General features: G+C 43.7%; 6 protein-coding genes across 9 annotated transcripts; 4 read left to right on the top strand and 2 right to left on the bottom strand.

Annotated features, from left to right (window-relative positions):
* Positions 1–1,499: 1,499 nt before the first annotated feature.
* LOC108036048 (40S ribosomal protein S13) lies at positions 1,500–2,525 on the bottom strand. The gene is made up of 3 exons (XM_017111990.2): positions 2,363–2,525; positions 2,005–2,132; positions 1,500–1,927 (listed from the first exon to the last, which is right to left on the bottom strand). The coding sequence occupies exons 1-3, from the start codon at positions 2,383–2,385 to the stop codon at positions 1,623–1,625; spliced, it is 456 nt and encodes a 151-aa protein (XP_016967479.1). The 5' UTR covers positions 2,386–2,525; the 3' UTR covers positions 1,500–1,622.
* Positions 2,526–2,638: 113 nt separating this feature from the next.
* Positions 2,639–3,490, top strand: LOC108036061 (COP9 signalosome complex subunit 8). Its single transcript, XM_017112004.3, has 4 exons — positions 2,639–2,792; positions 2,854–2,918; positions 2,981–3,156; positions 3,214–3,490. Exons 1-4 carry the CDS (start codon positions 2,736–2,738, stop codon positions 3,462–3,464), a joined length of 549 nt encoding a protein of 182 aa, XP_016967493.1. The 5' UTR covers positions 2,639–2,735; the 3' UTR covers positions 3,465–3,490.
* Positions 3,491–3,978: 488 nt separating this feature from the next.
* LOC108036124 (serine/threonine-protein phosphatase PP2A 65 kDa regulatory subunit) lies at positions 3,979–8,389 on the top strand. Of its 3 annotated transcripts, XM_050885084.1 has the most exons (8): positions 3,980–4,325; positions 5,402–5,555; positions 5,616–6,034; positions 6,151–6,225; positions 6,288–7,053; positions 7,116–7,388; positions 8,114–8,158; positions 8,228–8,389. In XM_050885084.1, the coding sequence occupies exons 1-7, from the start codon at positions 4,242–4,244 to the stop codon at positions 8,116–8,118; spliced, it is 1,776 nt and encodes a 591-aa protein (XP_050741041.1). In that variant the 5' UTR covers positions 3,980–4,241; the 3' UTR covers positions 8,119–8,158; positions 8,228–8,389. The 3 variants fall into 3 exon arrangements, with proteins under 3 accessions (XP_050741040.1, XP_050741041.1, XP_016967598.1); XM_050885083.1 differs by lacking the exons at positions 8,114–8,158; positions 8,228–8,389 and adding an exon at positions 7,606–8,084 and having other exon boundaries at positions 3,979–4,325; XM_017112109.3 differs by having other exon boundaries at positions 3,981–4,325; positions 8,114–8,389.
* Positions 8,390–8,916: 527 nt separating this feature from the next.
* On the top strand, positions 8,917–13,009 carry LOC108036154 (inactive pancreatic lipase-related protein 1). Of its 2 annotated transcripts, none has more exons than XM_017112145.3 (6): positions 8,917–9,049; positions 11,080–11,258; positions 11,321–11,387; positions 11,641–12,048; positions 12,282–12,656; positions 12,732–13,009. In XM_017112145.3, exons 2-6 carry the CDS (start codon positions 11,231–11,233, stop codon positions 12,874–12,876), a joined length of 1,023 nt encoding a protein of 340 aa, XP_016967634.1. In that variant the 5' UTR covers positions 8,917–9,049; positions 11,080–11,230; the 3' UTR covers positions 12,877–13,009. The 2 variants fall into 2 exon arrangements, with proteins under 2 accessions (XP_016967634.1, XP_016967635.1); XM_017112146.3 differs by having other exon boundaries at positions 8,943–9,049; positions 11,085–11,258.
* Positions 13,010–13,364: 355 nt separating this feature from the next.
* On the top strand, positions 13,365–14,486 carry LOC108036149 (WD repeat-containing protein 82). Its single transcript, XM_017112136.3, has one exon. It carries the CDS (start codon positions 13,453–13,455, stop codon positions 14,404–14,406), a length of 954 nt encoding a protein of 317 aa, XP_016967625.1. The 5' UTR covers positions 13,365–13,452; the 3' UTR covers positions 14,407–14,486.
* LOC108036147 (mitochondrial ribosome-associated GTPase 2) lies at positions 14,414–15,790 on the bottom strand. The gene is made up of 2 exons (XM_017112135.3): positions 15,560–15,790; positions 14,414–15,494 (listed from the first exon to the last, which is right to left on the bottom strand). The coding sequence occupies exons 1-2, from the start codon at positions 15,722–15,724 to the stop codon at positions 14,493–14,495; spliced, it is 1,167 nt and encodes a 388-aa protein (XP_016967624.1). The 5' UTR covers positions 15,725–15,790; the 3' UTR covers positions 14,414–14,492.
* Positions 15,791–15,821: the final 31 nt, after the last annotated feature.

The following is a 15,821-nucleotide window of genomic DNA, read 5'->3' as shown; positions in this document are numbered from 1 at the left end:
TCAACATTTTTTACCAAATGGTATTCCATTGTTTTAGTTTTTAATACGACAATTAATAATTAAATTGTTTTCCAATAATTTTTCATATTTGGGTACATGATCCCCCACCGCTTTTGTTTATAAATTTGAAATGACAAATTTTCTTTAATTGAAGTCAACGTTCTGCTTTTGAATTTAAAAAAAGTTATATTTTTGGATTATAACATTATTATACTATTATATTCATAAAGTTTGGTAAATGAAATTTACTCTAGAAATTACATCTAGCCATATTTCTAACGTTGCCCTTATGAGACTACACTGTGTATAACAACATCATCATCATCGTTTAGTTTACTTTTCACTTCATCTCCCCAGGCGCACACAAACTCCAATCGCGCTTTTATAACGAGCATAATCATATTTATGCAAATGTTAATATATTTATTGCACACCAGAGATTAAAAATTCTTTTAAATATTTTTTTATATACTTTTTTTTAAATTCCAATTTCTTTAACCACGAACAATGATAGGATATTTTTTTATGTATACCCATTTTTATCATAAGGCCTTTTTATACATTACGTCATCATAGTTTTTGACGATGTTTGACTTTGGCCCAGCAAGTAATAAAATATTCAAACAAAAAATGAGAACCATAATTAATGTTTGTAGGCCCAAAAAAATGTATGCAAATACTTATTTAAAAGATTTCCCAAAAACTCATAATTAATCTTTCAAATATTTGCCTGTGACTAATCCCCTTAGGCGAAGATTTCATGCCTTTAATTTCAATTATTACTAGAAATTTCATCTTCTACGGAAAAGGAATATGAATATGCAAAAGGTAAAAGTGAATAATCATAAAAAAGCTAAAACTAAGCAAATACTTCTTAAGTTCTTTAAACTGTGTTCAATTCAATAGAAAGAAAGTTAAGCTATGACCTAAACAAATTTTGCGGCTTTATTTGCATAATCTCTACATTATAATTATATTTCCACACATTTTACTCTTTATTTGTTTGATTCATAGATAAATATCAAACTCATACCACATTTTACTAGGTAAGATTCTAGTTACCGACGTAAGACTGTGCGTTCGTATGTATTTATAAATGCGAACTGCAATTTTGCGCTCAAGAGGGCGCAACAAGTGCACTTATAAGAATAGAAATAAAAGAACTCCCAAAATTTGTTTGGAAGACTGTAATTAGGTAATTAACTCTGTTAAATAGTTAATAATAGTAAAACAAATGTTGAATATAAAGAATTCACAGGGACAACTTTTTGTTTTCGAGTTCAAAACATTGAGTCATTGAGCTAAGTTTAAAAATAGTGTTAATAGTGAGACGCCAATCTACATCTTACTAACAAATTTAGTTAGAAAATTAAAAGCATCTAAGGATTACCTCTCGCTAGAGTTCATTGAAGGTGGCATTAAAAATCGCTCAAAATATTGCATCCACTTTCTTTTGCTTTCAAACTGCACTTTCCTCCAAACGAATCAAACAGCAAGTGTTTAGTCTATAAAATAGTTCCGATTTCCAGTTTTATTTGTTGGGTTTATTGGTTGTACATTGGTGGAAATGTAGGACCCCGCAAGACTCGAAAACAAACTACCAACTAGCGAACGGAGGGGGCTTAGGCCACCAAGGCGGAGGCGGTGCTCGACTCGTATTTCCAGTTGGGGGGCAGGACGCTCTTGGTCTTGTAGTAGCGGGCCAGGCGGTGGATCCTGGACTCGACCAGAATCAGACGGAACTTGCCGTCCTTGTCCTTGCGGTTGCGCTCCAAATGCTTGCGGATGGCGACGGCCTTCTTGATCATGTGGTACAGATCCTCGGGAATGTCGGGCTTCAGGCCCACCGACTTCATGATGCGCAGGATCTTGTTTCCGTTGACGAAACGCACCTGGGCCACTCCGTGCGAGTCACGCAGGATGATACCTGAAATGGTGTTGATGAAAACCGGAATCGGGATTAACATAACCTCAAACAACAACATATAGCGGGGTCGCACTCACCGATCTTGGAGGGCGTCAGACCCTTCTTGCCCAGCTTCTTGATCTGGTCCTTGACATCCTCGGCGTTCAGTTTCAGCCAGGATGGGACAGTGCGTCTGTAGGGGAGGGCTGATTGGGAAATACCCTTGCTGCGGACGAAAGAGTGCACGATTGTTAGTACGCGTTTATGGCGGCGGCGGCGCCTGTCAATACTACGTCTGCACCATGTGCTTGCCTCTGCGGTCGACTTTAGACGCACTAAACCCCGCGGGGAATCGTGTTTGCCACATTCATTCCATCGCCCCGCACGGCAGACACATTTTGCATACACTCAGCCGTGTGCGGCTGCATTGGAAACAATAGAAAATCGCATTTTTACCCAGGAGCGTGCATACGACCCATCTTGATAGTCTAGTTTTTGACACCGAAAAGAAGGTGGAGACTTTTGGCACGTTGACAGCTCTGCGATTGTGGAGACCTGTCACAGCGGCTATCGATAGTGGCGATAGTTGTGCGATAGTTTTCATACAGCGTTGTCTATATTGTAAGATTTTAAAAAATATGAATTGTTTTACAATTGAGGAATATATTTTTCCATAAACTTTGGTATATTTATCAGAATAAGGAGCTTTAACTATCGATACCAATAGCTAAACTCTACAAAACCGCAGGGTTGCTTTGGATAGGTTTCATGTACAATCCAACTTTGCACGGTCATATTATTGTTTTCAGACCTATAAATTACCTTAAAAATGCATTTAAATAAATATAGTGAGCTGCAGCAGCGTCTGGAGAACGAGGAGTTCGAGGTGAGTGGGTGCATAGACAGTCTACTCCATAAGGACCTGATGAGCCCCTTTGTTTCCACAGCAATTCGAGTTGGCAGCGGATGTCTACCAGCAGTTACTGGCAATTTATCTCTACCAAAACAAACTGTAAGAGCTGCATAATTAATGAAATAACTCCGATTCCCTTCACTGCTTAACATATATTTCAGTGCCGATGCCAAGCTGCTGTGGATGAGAATTCCGAACAAATTGAAGGAGGACAAAGAACTGATTCAGCTGAACCTGCTCAACCTGGCCCTGCAGAACAATAACTATGCCGATTTCTTCAAGAACATCAAGTACGAGTGGTCTGAAAGAGTTAAGTTACCCGTGGAGGATCTCTTAAGTATGTTTACCTCTGAAAGCTTCTCAAAAAGTTGTACAAATCCATGCATTTTCCCAGTCAAACAACGCGAGGAGCTGTTCAAACTGATGGGCAGCGCCTATGTGTCCATCTACCAGCATAACCTGCTGGAGCTGTCGCTAATGTCGGAGGAGGAGCTGAAGAACGCCTGTGCTGCCTTAAACTGGACCGAGGAACTGGACGGCGACCGGGTCATCCTGAAGCCCAAGCCCCAGGAGGCGCCGCCCAGCCGCGGAAACGATGATCAGTTGCTCAAGCTGACCGAGTTCGTAACCTTCCTAGAGAACTAAGTTTCAATAAAGCTTTTTCAATTTAATTGTTATAAATCTTTTATTTATAATCTATACGATTTTTGTAATGCATATCTTATTTTTAAAGCAACGGCCACACTGCTTTTTAGGATCGATATATTAAATGGTTTTTGAGTTGTACTATATCTTTTTTTGGTTTCACTACAGCTCCTCCAGATCCTTATTCCTTTGGGACCAACTAAAATACATATTATTCTTGCCCACACTAGCAAAACTCAAAAAATTGTTTATTAATTCGAATTAAGCGCCAATCAGTTTTAGAGCAATCAGCTTTTTAAGGTCCAGTTGTCAAAGCTATACGATAAATAGTTAATATAAGAAGCATACTTAAGATGAGTAATCCGGGAAAAATTCTAACTTTATAAATAAATTAAATCGTTGAACGTTAATTTTTTCGTTTTTGCAAGCTCCAAATTTTACATCCCCTCAAATAAAACAAAATTTTTTAAATAGTCATCGGCCTATCGATAGCATCCAACAACTATCGATTTTGGTCCCAGCTCTACCGTTGTGTCACTTGAAGGAAAAAAATAATTTTGCACGACGTACGATTTTCGTTTGGAAAGCAATCAAAGGATATTGTGTTGATTACTAGCGAATTGCAGCAGGAAGAAAGAAAAAACTTGCGAGACTACTTTGTGACCCCAAAACAATCAAATTGCTAAGGCCAGAGGGCGAAATCTCGTTGATTGGCTGCAGAATAGAAAAACCGATTTTCAGTGCGTTTGTGTGTGAGCAGCAGCAACAGCGGAAAAAATGGCAGCGAGCGACAAATCGGTCGACGATTCCCTGTACCCCATTGCGGTTCTGATCGACGAGCTGAAGAACGAGGATGTCCAGGTTAGTTGGCAGCCCAGGGTGACGCCTAGGATCAGGGAGCTTAACCAATTGGCGAAATATTCTGGTGCTAAATGGGGGAAGCGTGCCCGAATCCACGGGGTTTCGTGGTATTTGTGCAAAAATGCGTCACTGTGTGTGCATGGCTATGTGTGTTGGTGGGTGGGAAGAGGAAGAGCGCGTGCATCGAAAATTATACCAAAATTCGATACACACAAGATTAATGTTTTGCCGTATAACCAGGGAAACCACTGTTATAAATTGATTTATCAATGTTCTTCACGCATTACTTAGATTCAATAATCTTACTTTTATGTACACCTACCTACATATTACTGGCTGCGTTTATTCGCACCAGTTATTTGCAAATACAATTCACAACTTCTAGTTTTATAAATAGAAGCAAGGTTTTTATCAGTAATATCATTTGCGACTTACTCATTTTTAAGGAAAGACGAGACTTTAGTTAATATTATCAAAAAGGGAAACTAAATCTTTTCTATGTATAAAACAAAGAATCTTATCTAAATGCCCACCTTATCTGAAAAACAAATTGTTAGCCTTTAAAGATGCTCAAGCCTATTTCTATACTCCTTACTTTCCACTTTTCAGAATGCATTTATATTTAAAATTGACTCACTAAAACTTCTGTGCTTCATCAGCAGATCAACTTTGATAATATAATATCTATTCTAGACCACGCCTTGTATTTAAATTTTCTTTGTGAGAAATAGCTTTTCCTATCAGCATATCGAAATACTATATTATTAAACCATTAGTTGTAATAATAATAATTTTGCAATGCCGAAAAAATTATATTTTTAATGTATTTTTAAATTTGAATAGAACATCAATACCTTCAAATTGAATAACAATTTAGAGATCAAAATGTTTTCTTTCAAATGATTCAAAGTAAATGTTTATTCAATGTTATTTAATATAATTTTATAAAATAATACAGTCGTTATCCGGTTTGCTCTTCCAAAAAAAACATTTGTTTTACTTTTATTATCTTATTTTATTTAAAATGTTGCCTTTAATGAACTTTTTATATTTCTTATTCCCCCCCTACCAAACAGCTTCGATTGAACTCCATCAAGAAGCTGTCGACCATCGCCCTGGCTTTGGGCGAAGAGCGCACACGGTCCGAGTTGATTCCCTTCCTCACTGAGACCATATACGATGAGGATGAGGTGCTGCTGGCCCTGGCCGATCAACTGGGCAACTTTACAAGTGAGTAAATAGATCGAATATATTTTTACAAAAATTCCATATCCCGCCTCCAATTCCCAGGTCTCGTTGGCGGACCTGAGTTTGCCATGTACTTGATCCCGCCCCTAGAGAGTCTGGCCACCGTGGAGGAGACTGTGGTGCGGGACAAGGCCGTAGAATCTCTGCGCACCGTGGCCGCTGAGCACAGTGCCCAGGATCTGGAGATCCATGTGGTGCCGACGCTGCAGCGCCTGGTTTCCGGCGACTGGTTCACCTCGCGCACCTCCGCCTGCGGACTCTTCTCGGTCTGCTATCCACGGGTCACACAGCCGGTGAAGGCCGAGCTGCGCGCCAACTTCCGCAAGCTGTGCCAGGACGAGACACCCATGGTGCGTCGCGCAGCAGCCAACAAGCTGGGCGAGTTCGCCAAGGTCGTGGAGACCGAATACCTCAAGTCCGACTTGATTCCGAACTTTGTGCAGCTGGCACAGGATGATCAGGTATATAACTAGTTTTTTGTAATGTACTTAAAATATGATACATAAATGTCCTGAATTTATAAAAATATCTATTATTCTATGCTAACTTAAACTACTAATTCTTTCTCTCAATTCAGGACTCTGTTCGCCTGCTGGCTGTGGAGGCTTGCGTCAGCATTGCCCAGCTGCTGCCCCAGGATGATGTGGAGCACGTAAGTGGATCCGCACCCAAATCCCACACACTCTTACTTACAATATCTTCCCAACTTCTTAGCTGGTTCTGCCCACGCTGCGCCAGTGCGCCAGCGACTCCTCGTGGAGGGTGCGATACATGGTGGCCGAGAAGTTCGTGGACCTGCAGAAGGCAGTGGGACCGGAGATTACTAGGGTCGATTTGGTTCCCGCCTTCCAGTACTTGCTCAAGGACGCCGAGGCCGAGGTTCGCGCTGCGGTGGCCACCAAGGTGAAGGACTTCTGTGCCAACCTGGACAAGGTCAACCAGGTGCAAATCATCCTAAGCTCCATTTTGCCGTATGTGCGCGATCTTGTCTCGGATCCCAATCCACATGTGAAGTCAGCTCTGGCTTCTGTGATCATGGGTTTGAGTCCGATGCTGGGCGCCTATCAGACGGTGGAACAGTTGCTGCCCCTGTTCCTCATCCAGCTCAAGGATGAGTGCCCGGAAGTCCGTCTGAACATCATCTCGAACCTGGACTGCGTGAACGACGTCATCGGCATTCAGCAGCTATCACAGTCGCTCCTGCCCGCCATCGTCGAGCTGGCCGAGGATTCCAAGTGGCGCGTGCGTCTGGCCATCATCGAGTACATGCCCGCTCTGGCCGGCCAGTTGGGTCAGGAGTTCTTCGACCAAAAGCTGCGCGGTCTCTGCATGGGCTGGCTCAACGACCATGTGTACGCCATTCGTGAGGCAGCCACCCTCAACATGAAGAAACTGGTTGAGCAGTTCGGAGCCCCCTGGGCCGAGCAGGCCATCATTCCCATGATTCTGGTTATGTCGCGCAACAAGAACTATTTGCACAGTGAGTGTTGGCTTCACAAATTTCCAGGACTTTAAAGATTTGATGGTTGTTTTGTTAAACAGGAATGACCTGCTTGTTCTGTCTGAACGTTTTGGCAGAGGTCTGCGGCACAGACATTACCACCAAGCTGCTGCTCCCCACAGTCCTCCTGCTGGCCGCCGATCCCGTGGCCAATGTGCGCTTCAATGTGGCAAAGACCCTGCAGAAGATCTCGCCCTTCCTGGAGGCCAGCGTCATCGACGCCCAAGTGAAGCCCACACTCGACAAACTGAATGCGGACACGGATGTGGACGTCAAGCATTTTGCTGCACAGGCCATTGCCGGCATAGCAGCAGGTAAGCAAGGATCGTTATAATAGTTATAAATATGTGGGGTATCTCTTTTATGATAGAATATCGATCCTAATAGTTTTTAAGATTCCAGAATATGTTTACGTATTAAGTATGCCAATTTATTAAGCATCGAGTAGAGGTTCAAAGAGTTAGACCACTTAATTATAAACAAATGTCCGTCTGAGGAGTAGCTTTAATTTACCTTGCCATCCTGCTGTAGAAATGGAACTGAATGTGTTTAGAACGGCGGTGCCGCCCTGCATGGGTGCCAAGCTTGAGGCCGCCATGAACTCGAAGCTGATCGTGGAACCGCCGCCACAGCCGGCGGCTGACGATGGTGTTCTGCAGGAGATGAACGGCCAGGCAGCAGCGGCGGCGGCGGCAGTGGAGCCGCCCCAGGCTGACTCCGAATGTTAGAGGATGAGTAGCCAACCACAAGAAGTGTGATGTTTGCCTCCCGCTGTCTCCAGCCAGTGTGTTTAATCTTCCTCGCCATGACTCAAATTCACCCTGTTGCCCTGTTGTTTGTTCAAGATAACGAAGCTAGATGTCAAATGATTAACGTGCGAATGCAGTGGACCACAAGCTATCACCGTAACCGATACTAATGTTGTACCATATATTTTTCTGTCTCTTTCCCGGTATCATCTCCACCACCACGTGGCCGTGTCTCTTACCCTTTCTGTGTGTCCGTGTGCAATAATATATTTTTGTACATTTGTTTACAGCGTAATCAACCTTCTTGCATCTTTTTTATTCTATTTTTAAAAACTGTATGTATTTAACGCCGGCAACAAAACATATTATATGTAGCAACAGCACTTAAGAACGGAAACTTGTAGTGGATCCCGGATAGGTGTTTAACGCTACAGCCGATGCTGGAGGATGGACGGATGGATGGAAGGGAGTCGAAGGAGCTAACCGGAGAGGTGCCACCACGGCCAGCATGGGAGGAGACCCACTAAACGCGACACAGCTAAACATTACTACTTACATACTTATATTATATATAAAAATTACCATAGGCATAAAAATCATTATTAAAAACATGTGTAGAGTTTGGAACATTTGAACGCATCTGAATGCAAAATAAAATTGTAGTGAAACAAAAGGCAATGGAGTTTTGAAAGGGTTATATTAGGGGGCACGGTTGATATAGGGCTATAGTTTTTTATTTGGAAAACCATTTTATTTGGAGATTTTTAAGTTAAGAGGGTTTTATTATTATTTAAAACAAACTTTGAAATATATTTGGAATTATTTATGTTAAGGATGATATTTTTAGTATGTTAAACCAAGACTATTTTTTGAAGTCAGCAATGATATCTATAAGACGATGAAATGATGTTATAGTATAAAAATTGAGTTTCTTATTAAAAAATGCCATATTTTCGTTATATAACTTTAATTCTTTAGTTTTAATTTTATATTTTAATATTGTTTTTTATTTTTTCTGATATCGATAGTCCCCCAACCGACACCTGGCGATAGTTGGGGCTTATTTGTGGGTTTCGTTCGGTTAGCAGTTTCGCTGGCGAGCAGCTTCGAGCGAGAGATCAGTTGGACTTTTGCGACGGGGCGACGCGCATGTTTACCAAGTCGTTTCGCTGCGCGTGGGTAGATGTTTGCCTAACTCTCGGTTTCGATTCCGAGTCCCCCCACTCGTAAGTGCCATCGAATTATTCGCCTGACCTGGCGCTTGAGCCCCCATGTCATCGTAATCACCGCGGAATGGCGAGTCAATGGGGGAATAAGATGCAAATTTGATTGGGCAAATGGGTGGAACCAATCAATTATGTGTGTATATAGGAAAACCAAGGTGTTTGTGTGCCCAAAGACAGGCGAATCCGGACCAATATCAAGTGCCCCCACTGGCGTCGCAATCTCCGCGTCCGTTTTCCGTCCACTGATCCACCTATCCAACCACCTGCGCCGGCGGCGAAACAAGTTTGTAATAAATAATATGTACTCTATGGGGTATGAATTAATTAGGCGAATATTTTAAAAAATACTGAGGTGTTATTACAATTATTGCCGCATTACTTTAGCTTTATTTTTTCTATTCCCCCAAGTGGCGCGTTTTGCTAGACGTTGTTGTGTGCCTTCCGCCAAGTGCTTGGCGCCGATTTCGAGCCCCACGACACCATTATCTGACGGCTAATTTTCCCCCGATAAGCCGGAATATAAATTGAAGTGCTCTTTATTTATGTCCGCCGTACAGCGGCGAAATTGAGGCAAAAAAGGCCGGTACTTAAATTACGACCGCGTTGGGGAAGCACAACCAGGGTCAGGGGCCACGATTTCCCCACACAGTGTCACAGGGCAACTTTCCTAGGTCGAACATACTAGAAATACGTGCTTTAATAACCATTTAAATGGATATAAAAATAATATCTATTTTTAAATTACTATTTTTCTTAATTAAATATAATTATAAAACGTGTCTACAACATTTTTAACTATAATATTCCTTGGAGATGGGAATTTTAAAAACATTTTATTAATAACAATCATAATATTCACGATCCCCAGATTATTATAAAGCCCCTATAAAAATCAACAGCTCTTATACTATACGCTTCGGAACAAACAGGTTTCAGCGCAGTCTTTAAGATTGAATCATCCCAATCCTTTCCTAAATACTTTCACCTTATAAAAACAACAATTTATCTGCAACATCAAAGCTTAATCGTTCAAGCCAAGGACGTAGTACTGTACCCTACAAGTGTGTTTGTTTGGCATTGCTGTAATTTCAAGTCTGCATATTTAGGCATTGTAATTGTAGTTGGTTCACTTAGACCCTGGGTTAAGGTAATCTGTGGCAATGGACAGTGAGCCCTACAGCTTGTTGAACTGAGACCATTAAGGCGGAGTAAGATCAAAGTTTTACATCTTTTTTAGCAGCCTATAAAAATGGTTTATTGCTTAGATTATTTTTGAGGGTTATATATTTTCTATGAAATAAGTTTTCAATGGTTTCCTTGATAAAGTGTAGTGCCAAATTGCCATTATAGAAGGATGAAAAAGTATTTAAGCAGAACTTATATTATCAGTTTCTTATATTACACTATTGATTTAATTTTTAGTATTTAGCATACAATGTTTTTGAACTATAACAGCTAATTGTAATAAAGAAAGTCTCCATTTATAGTTATTACACTCTTTAAGGTGATATAATTTTTAATAAAAGACTGGGTAACTCTGTGATTATCCTCGTCACTTTTCTTGGGGGAAGTCGTTAGTGTTGCAATTTTAATTGAATGTGGATTCCGAATTAACTGGCTGTTGAAATAGTAGACTAAGTGGCGACAATGCTTTAATAGCTCCCATTTACTGCCTGCGTACACTGACCTTAAAGTTACTACTCGAGTGCATAATGGGATTAACGTACGATTAAAGCTGTTCAGCCCATCGAAGTGGCTGAATAATTGTAGGGGGCCGTAAATACTCAAGTGCCCAAAATCGGATGTTCCACTGTACAGTGTACATGCTCACATGAATGATGCATGGACGGGCGAAGTTTTGGACCTCCCGGCCGGACTTTGCCGCCGTTGGTGCCACTCGTGTGATTCACTATTCACCATTCACGATCCACGATGCTCATGTCGCAAGGCTTTTTCGGACGCACTCGCTATCTTATCCGAAAAAGATTGAAATTTAATTAGAGTTATCAATTCCAATGCCCATGGTTCAGTGCAGGCCCGGCCACATCACGTTAATCCGGCCAAGCGAGTGTCCGGCCCAGTCTTTGACAATCACCGCATGGGAGCAGAGGATATCCGGACAACCCACTGGCCACGTAATCAATCATTTTATGGACTAATAGCCGACAGCCCCCCGGAAAAATGCACAAGGCCATTAAAAACAAATCCAGTAAGTGAGTAAGCGAAAATGGAAAATTCCACTAATACGACTCGGTAATTATTATTGATCAGGGTTGCTCTGCGGCCTCAAGAACTCCAAGGCAGATCTGACGACGGCAAAGTTTATTCTTTACTACGGGTAAGTTAGAACCCTATAAAACCTATATAACGATATAAATATCCATAGAACCTCACGTTTTTTAAGTCTAATTATCAAAAATATACCAATGATAAACTGAATTTCAAGAGAATGTATTTAAATTTCCATAAGATCCTGAGTTTTCAGGTTCTTTTTCCAAAACTGTACCTATTTTTAATCCATATGCAATGATTTACCGCATGATCCTAAGTTTCTTTCCGAGAATTAGCCTAATTTTAATCTTTTCTTGCAGACCCACGGTAGCTGATAGCGATATCTATGACCTAACCGATTTCCAGAGTCTTTTGGAGGATGAGCACCTGGACTTGGGCAAGAACACCGTTCTCTATTTGCATGGCTACCTGGAGGATCCGGATGTGGAGAGCATTCACGTCATAGCCGAGGCCTATCTGGAGCGAAAGGACACCAACCTCATCGTCCTGGACTGGGGCGAACTCGCCGATGGCAACTACATGTTCGATGCCTTCCCCAACCTCAAGCAATTGGGCCCTGAGCTGGCCAAGGTCCTGATTCAAATGTTCGACCACGGGCTGGATATTGACAAGTTCCACATCGTGGGTCATTCGATGGGTGGCCAACTGGCCGGACTCGTCGGCCGCGAAATTATTAAGCGCACCAAGGGCGTTCGAAAGCTGAAGAGGTGAGAGGGGTTCTCCAACAGCCATAGATTTCTTTTTAATTTGTAACTGATATCAGCTAATACCATAATGTTTTTATTTTAAATTTTATAATAGTATTTTCAATTGTTGTTAGTAAACACATATTTCTCTAGAGTGAGGTCAAATCCCTTAATTTTTTTTAACCATGCTTTACATCTTTAACTTAATATTAATTCAATTTTTTTTAATGACGTATTTCGTAATTTTCTTTAAGAATTTCCGCCTTGGATCCTGCCTTTCCACTCTTCTATCCGGGCTCCCACCTGTCCGCCAGCGATGCGGAGTTCGTGGACGTGATACACACGGATGCCTGGCTATATGGAGCTCCGACAAGCACCGGCACGGCGGACTTCTGGCCCAACGGCGGAGGCAGTCTGCAGCCCGGCTGTCCCAAGCGGAACTACAAGATGCTCAGCGACAACGACCTGTCCAGCCATCGGCGAAGCTGGTGGTTCTGGGCGGAGAGTGTCTCCGATCGGTATCCCATTGGATTCGACGCTGTGCCCGCTAAGAAATGGTCGGACTTTAAGCAAAACAAAACTTCGGAGACATGCCCGCCGGTGGTGATGGGCCACCATTGCCCCAGGACGTGAGTACCGACTGCCCTTGGCTGTTAGACTTCGAATAGAAATGAAAAGTAATCATTTGAAATTGTAATTTTCAGAATACATGGCGACTTTTACTTACAAACCAACGGACAAACACCTTTTGCTCGAGGCAAAGAGGGCACCGTGTACGTTGACCCCAAGGATCTGCTTGGCAATACCCACAGCAACACCTGTGATTGCCCGCCGCCGCATACGAATTAATTAGTCCATTAGCAATTGCACTGTGTACATTTCAAATGTAGCTAAATTAATGTTGTTTTCCTTTCTATCGCTTTACATCGCATTCGCTTTACTTAAAATTTGTTGTTGACCAAAATATATTTTCGAAATAGAATTATGCGTTTAGGTTTTCCTCCAGTTTTAAAGTGCTTTTGGGGAAATTTGATTTTTTGGGATTTCTTCTTTGTACTTTATAATATCAATTGAGTTTTAAAGAGCCTGTAGGATTTCTTTCTTAGTTTTGAAAACTTTTTTTGAGATGTTTGAAGGTATTTACGATATAATATTTTATCTCTAAAAGTATATCAATGCTTTAATATAAATACTTTAAAAATAAAATAGGCTTGTTAAATTTGAATTCAGAAATTCAAAAAACAGTTAGTAGTTCCAGATCCTTTTTTAAAATCTGGTCACTGGTTCCGCTTTAATGATTCAGAACAAGTTCATGGGTTCGATTTCGATGACTTAGTTATCGAGTCGTCTGCCATCACTGGCAAAGCCTTGCGTCAAAAAAAAGATTTTATTGACAACAAACCTAACTGAATCCGGCGGACCAAAATGAAGATTAAACTAATTGATCCCGTGGTGCGCAGCTTCAAGGTGGCCAAGATCTTCCGGGAGAACACGGACAAGATCAACGCCATCGACTTTGCGCCCAACGGCGAGCACCTCATCTCGTGCAGCGAGGACGACCAGATCGTGATCTACGACTGCGAAAAGGGGACGCAGTCGCGCACGGTGAACTCCAAGAAGTACGGCGTCGACCTGATCCACTTCACGCACGCGAACAACACGGCCATCCACAGCTCCACCAAGGTGGACGACACCATCCGCTACCTGAGCCTGCACGACAACAAGTATCTGCGCTACTTCCCCGGCCACACCAAGAAGGTAATCTCGCTGTGCATCTCGCCTGTAGAAGACACCTTCCTCTCCGGCTCCCTGGACAAGACATTGCGCCTGTGGGACCTGCGCTCGCCCAACTGCCAGGGACTGATGCACCTCTCCGGCCGACCCATCGCCGCCTATGATCCCGAGGGTCTGATCTTCGCCGCCGGCGTCAATTCGGAGAGCATCAAGCTGTACGACCTGCGATCCTTTGACAAGGGTCCCTTCGTCACCTTCAAACTCAACCAGGAGAAGGAGTGCGACTGGACGGGCCTGAAATTTTCGCGAGATGGCAAAACCATCTTAATCAGCACAAATGGATCGGTCATCCGACTTGTCGACGCCTTCCACGGCACTCCGCTGCAGACGTTCACCGGCTATCCGAACAACAAGGGCATCGCCATTGAGGCCAGCTTCAGCCCGGACTCGCAGTTCATCTTCTCGGGCAGCACCGATGGACGCGTACACATCTGGAACGCGGATACGGGCAACAAGGTCTCTGTGCTGAATGGCGACCATCCGGGGCCGGTGCAATGCATCCAGTTCAATCCCAAGTACATGATGTTGGCCTCCGCATGCACCAACATGGCTTTCTGGCTTCCCACATCCGAGGAGGGATTGTAGTCAAATGTTTTCCGCTTGCTTAGCTCATAAGGTTAAAGTTTAATTTATAAAAAATAACAATCCGAAAAGGACTCAAACAATGGCCTTTAACTGGAGTCCTGGGCCAGGTTTTTGTGGCGGTCGTATCCTCTGCGTATGCTATTTAGGAGTTGTCCCAGGTTGTGACCCATCTTGGCGCTGATGCCGAGCACGGGATTCTGTAACCTCCGCTGCAGCTCCTCAAAGTTGCCTTGGCCCTCTTCCACGTCCAGTTTGTTGGCCACCACCAATTGCGGGCGACTCGCCAGGCGTCCTCCAAACTGGCGCAGCTCGTGCATCAGCTGCTCGTAGTGTGTCCAGGGCTCCGGGGCACTGGCGTCCAGCACGAAGAGCAGCAGGGTGCAGCGCTCGGCGTGCTTGAGGAACTGAATGCCCAGGCCCTTGTTGAGATGGGCATCGGGCACGAGTCCGGGCAGGTCGGCAATGGTGAGCTGGACGTGGTCATCGTACTGCACGGTGCCCAAGTGAGGACGCAGCGTGGTGAAGGCATAGGGGGCCACCTTTGGTTTGGCTCGAGTTAGGGCATTCAGCAGGGTGCTTTTGCCCGCGTTTGGATAGCCAATCAGGCCCACATCCGCCATGCTGCGCAGCTCCAGGGTGTACGAGAGATCCTCGCCACTGGGCCCGTACTCGCAGACCTTGGGGCTAGTCTCCTTGTCCGTGGTGAAGAAGCGGTTGCCCTTGCCGCCGGCTCCGCCTCGGGCGGCCACAAACATGAGGTCCGCCTGCCCCAGATCACCGACAATAAGACCCTGGGCATTCCTGATGACGGTGCCGATGGGCACCTTGATCACGGTGTGCTTGGCGTTCTTGCCATGGCAATCCTTAGAGCTGCCACTCTCTCCTTCCTCGGCCTTCAGGACACTGCCCACGTGGTTGAAGTTTCGCACATCGTTGGAGGCCTGGAACACCACATGGCCGCCGTGGCCACCGTCTCCGCCATCCGGACCTGCTCGCTCATTGCACCACAGCTGCAGGAAGGACACGCAACCGTCGCCACCTTTTCCGCCAATGGCACGGATCCTCTTGGCATCGGAGAAGTACTGCGCCTGGTTGGAGTACACAAAAATATGTCTTAAGTTTTGTAAATTCGATTGGAAACTGATGATCCTACCTCCTTCCGATTAGATTTTGCCTTCTTTGGACGCAGGGCAGTGGCCACCTGGCAGTAGTTGGCTATGAGACCGCATGGCTGAGCTTTCCTGGATATATCCAAGGAAATCCGCGCCAGAAAATATCTGCCGGTAGAAAACAACATTTTGAAATCGCTAGTGGTCATGGGCGTAGTCAGAATAACAGCTGTGCAAGAGGGAATAGCAGGAGTTAGTAAGACATTTTCTTTTATTTATACCACAGTTAATTAAGTATATAGTTTT

Source organism: Drosophila biarmipes, chromosome 2L (genome assembly GCF_025231255.1).
Source record: "Drosophila biarmipes strain raj3 chromosome 2L, RU_DBia_V1.1, whole genome shotgun sequence".
In the NCBI taxonomy this organism is placed as follows: Eukaryota; Metazoa; Arthropoda; class Insecta; order Diptera; family Drosophilidae; genus Drosophila; species Drosophila biarmipes.
The sequence above is the reverse complement of the archived record's forward strand: the minus strand, read 5'-3'. Positions and strand labels throughout refer to the sequence as shown.

Coding starts and splice junctions, on each gene's coding strand:
- LOC108036048 (XM_017111990.2), bottom strand. CDS start 2,385: ATGGGTCGTATGCACGCTCCTGG. Junction 2,133..2,362: donor GGTCGTATGCACGCTCCTGG/GTAAAAATGCGA, acceptor TTTCGTCCGCAG/CAAGGGTATTTCCCAATCAG. Junction 1,928..2,004: donor TCTGACGCCCTCCAAGATCG/GTGAGTGCGACC, acceptor ACACCATTTCAG/GTATCATCCTGCGTGACTCG.
- LOC108036061 (XM_017112004.3), top strand. CDS start 2,736: ATGCATTTAAATAAATATAGTGAGCTGCAGCAGCGTCTGGAGAACGAG. Junction 2,919..2,980: donor TATCTCTACCAAAACAAACT/GTAAGAGCTGCA, acceptor CATATATTTCAG/TGCCGATGCCAAGCTGCTGT. Junction 3,157..3,213: donor ACCCGTGGAGGATCTCTTAA/GTATGTTTACCT, acceptor GCATTTTCCCAG/TCAAACAACGCGAGGAGCTG.
- LOC108036124 (XM_050885083.1), top strand. CDS start 4,242: ATGGCAGCGAGCGACAAATCGGTCGACGATTCCCTGTACCCCATTGCG. Junction 4,326..5,401: donor TGAAGAACGAGGATGTCCAG/GTTAGTTGGCAG, acceptor CCTACCAAACAG/CTTCGATTGAACTCCATCAA. Junction 5,556..5,615: donor TCAACTGGGCAACTTTACAA/GTGAGTAAATAG, acceptor TCCAATTCCCAG/GTCTCGTTGGCGGACCTGAG.
- LOC108036154 (XM_017112145.3), top strand. CDS start 11,231: ATGCACAAGGCCATTAAAAACAAATCCA. Junction 11,388..11,640: donor AAGTTTATTCTTTACTACGG/GTAAGTTAGAAC, acceptor CTTTTCTTGCAG/ACCCACGGTAGCTGATAGCG. Junction 12,049..12,281: donor GGCGTTCGAAAGCTGAAGAG/GTGAGAGGGGTT, acceptor ATTTTCTTTAAG/AATTTCCGCCTTGGATCCTG.
- LOC108036149 (XM_017112136.3), top strand. CDS start 13,453: ATGAAGATTAAACTAATTGATCCCGTGGTGCGCAGCTTCAAGGTGGCC.
- LOC108036147 (XM_017112135.3), bottom strand. CDS start 15,724: ATGACCACTAGCGATTTCAAAATGTTGTTTTCTACCGGCAGATATTTT. Junction 15,495..15,559: donor CAAAATCTAATCGGAAGGAG/GTAGGATCATCA, acceptor TACTCCAACCAG/GCGCAGTACTTCTCCGATGC.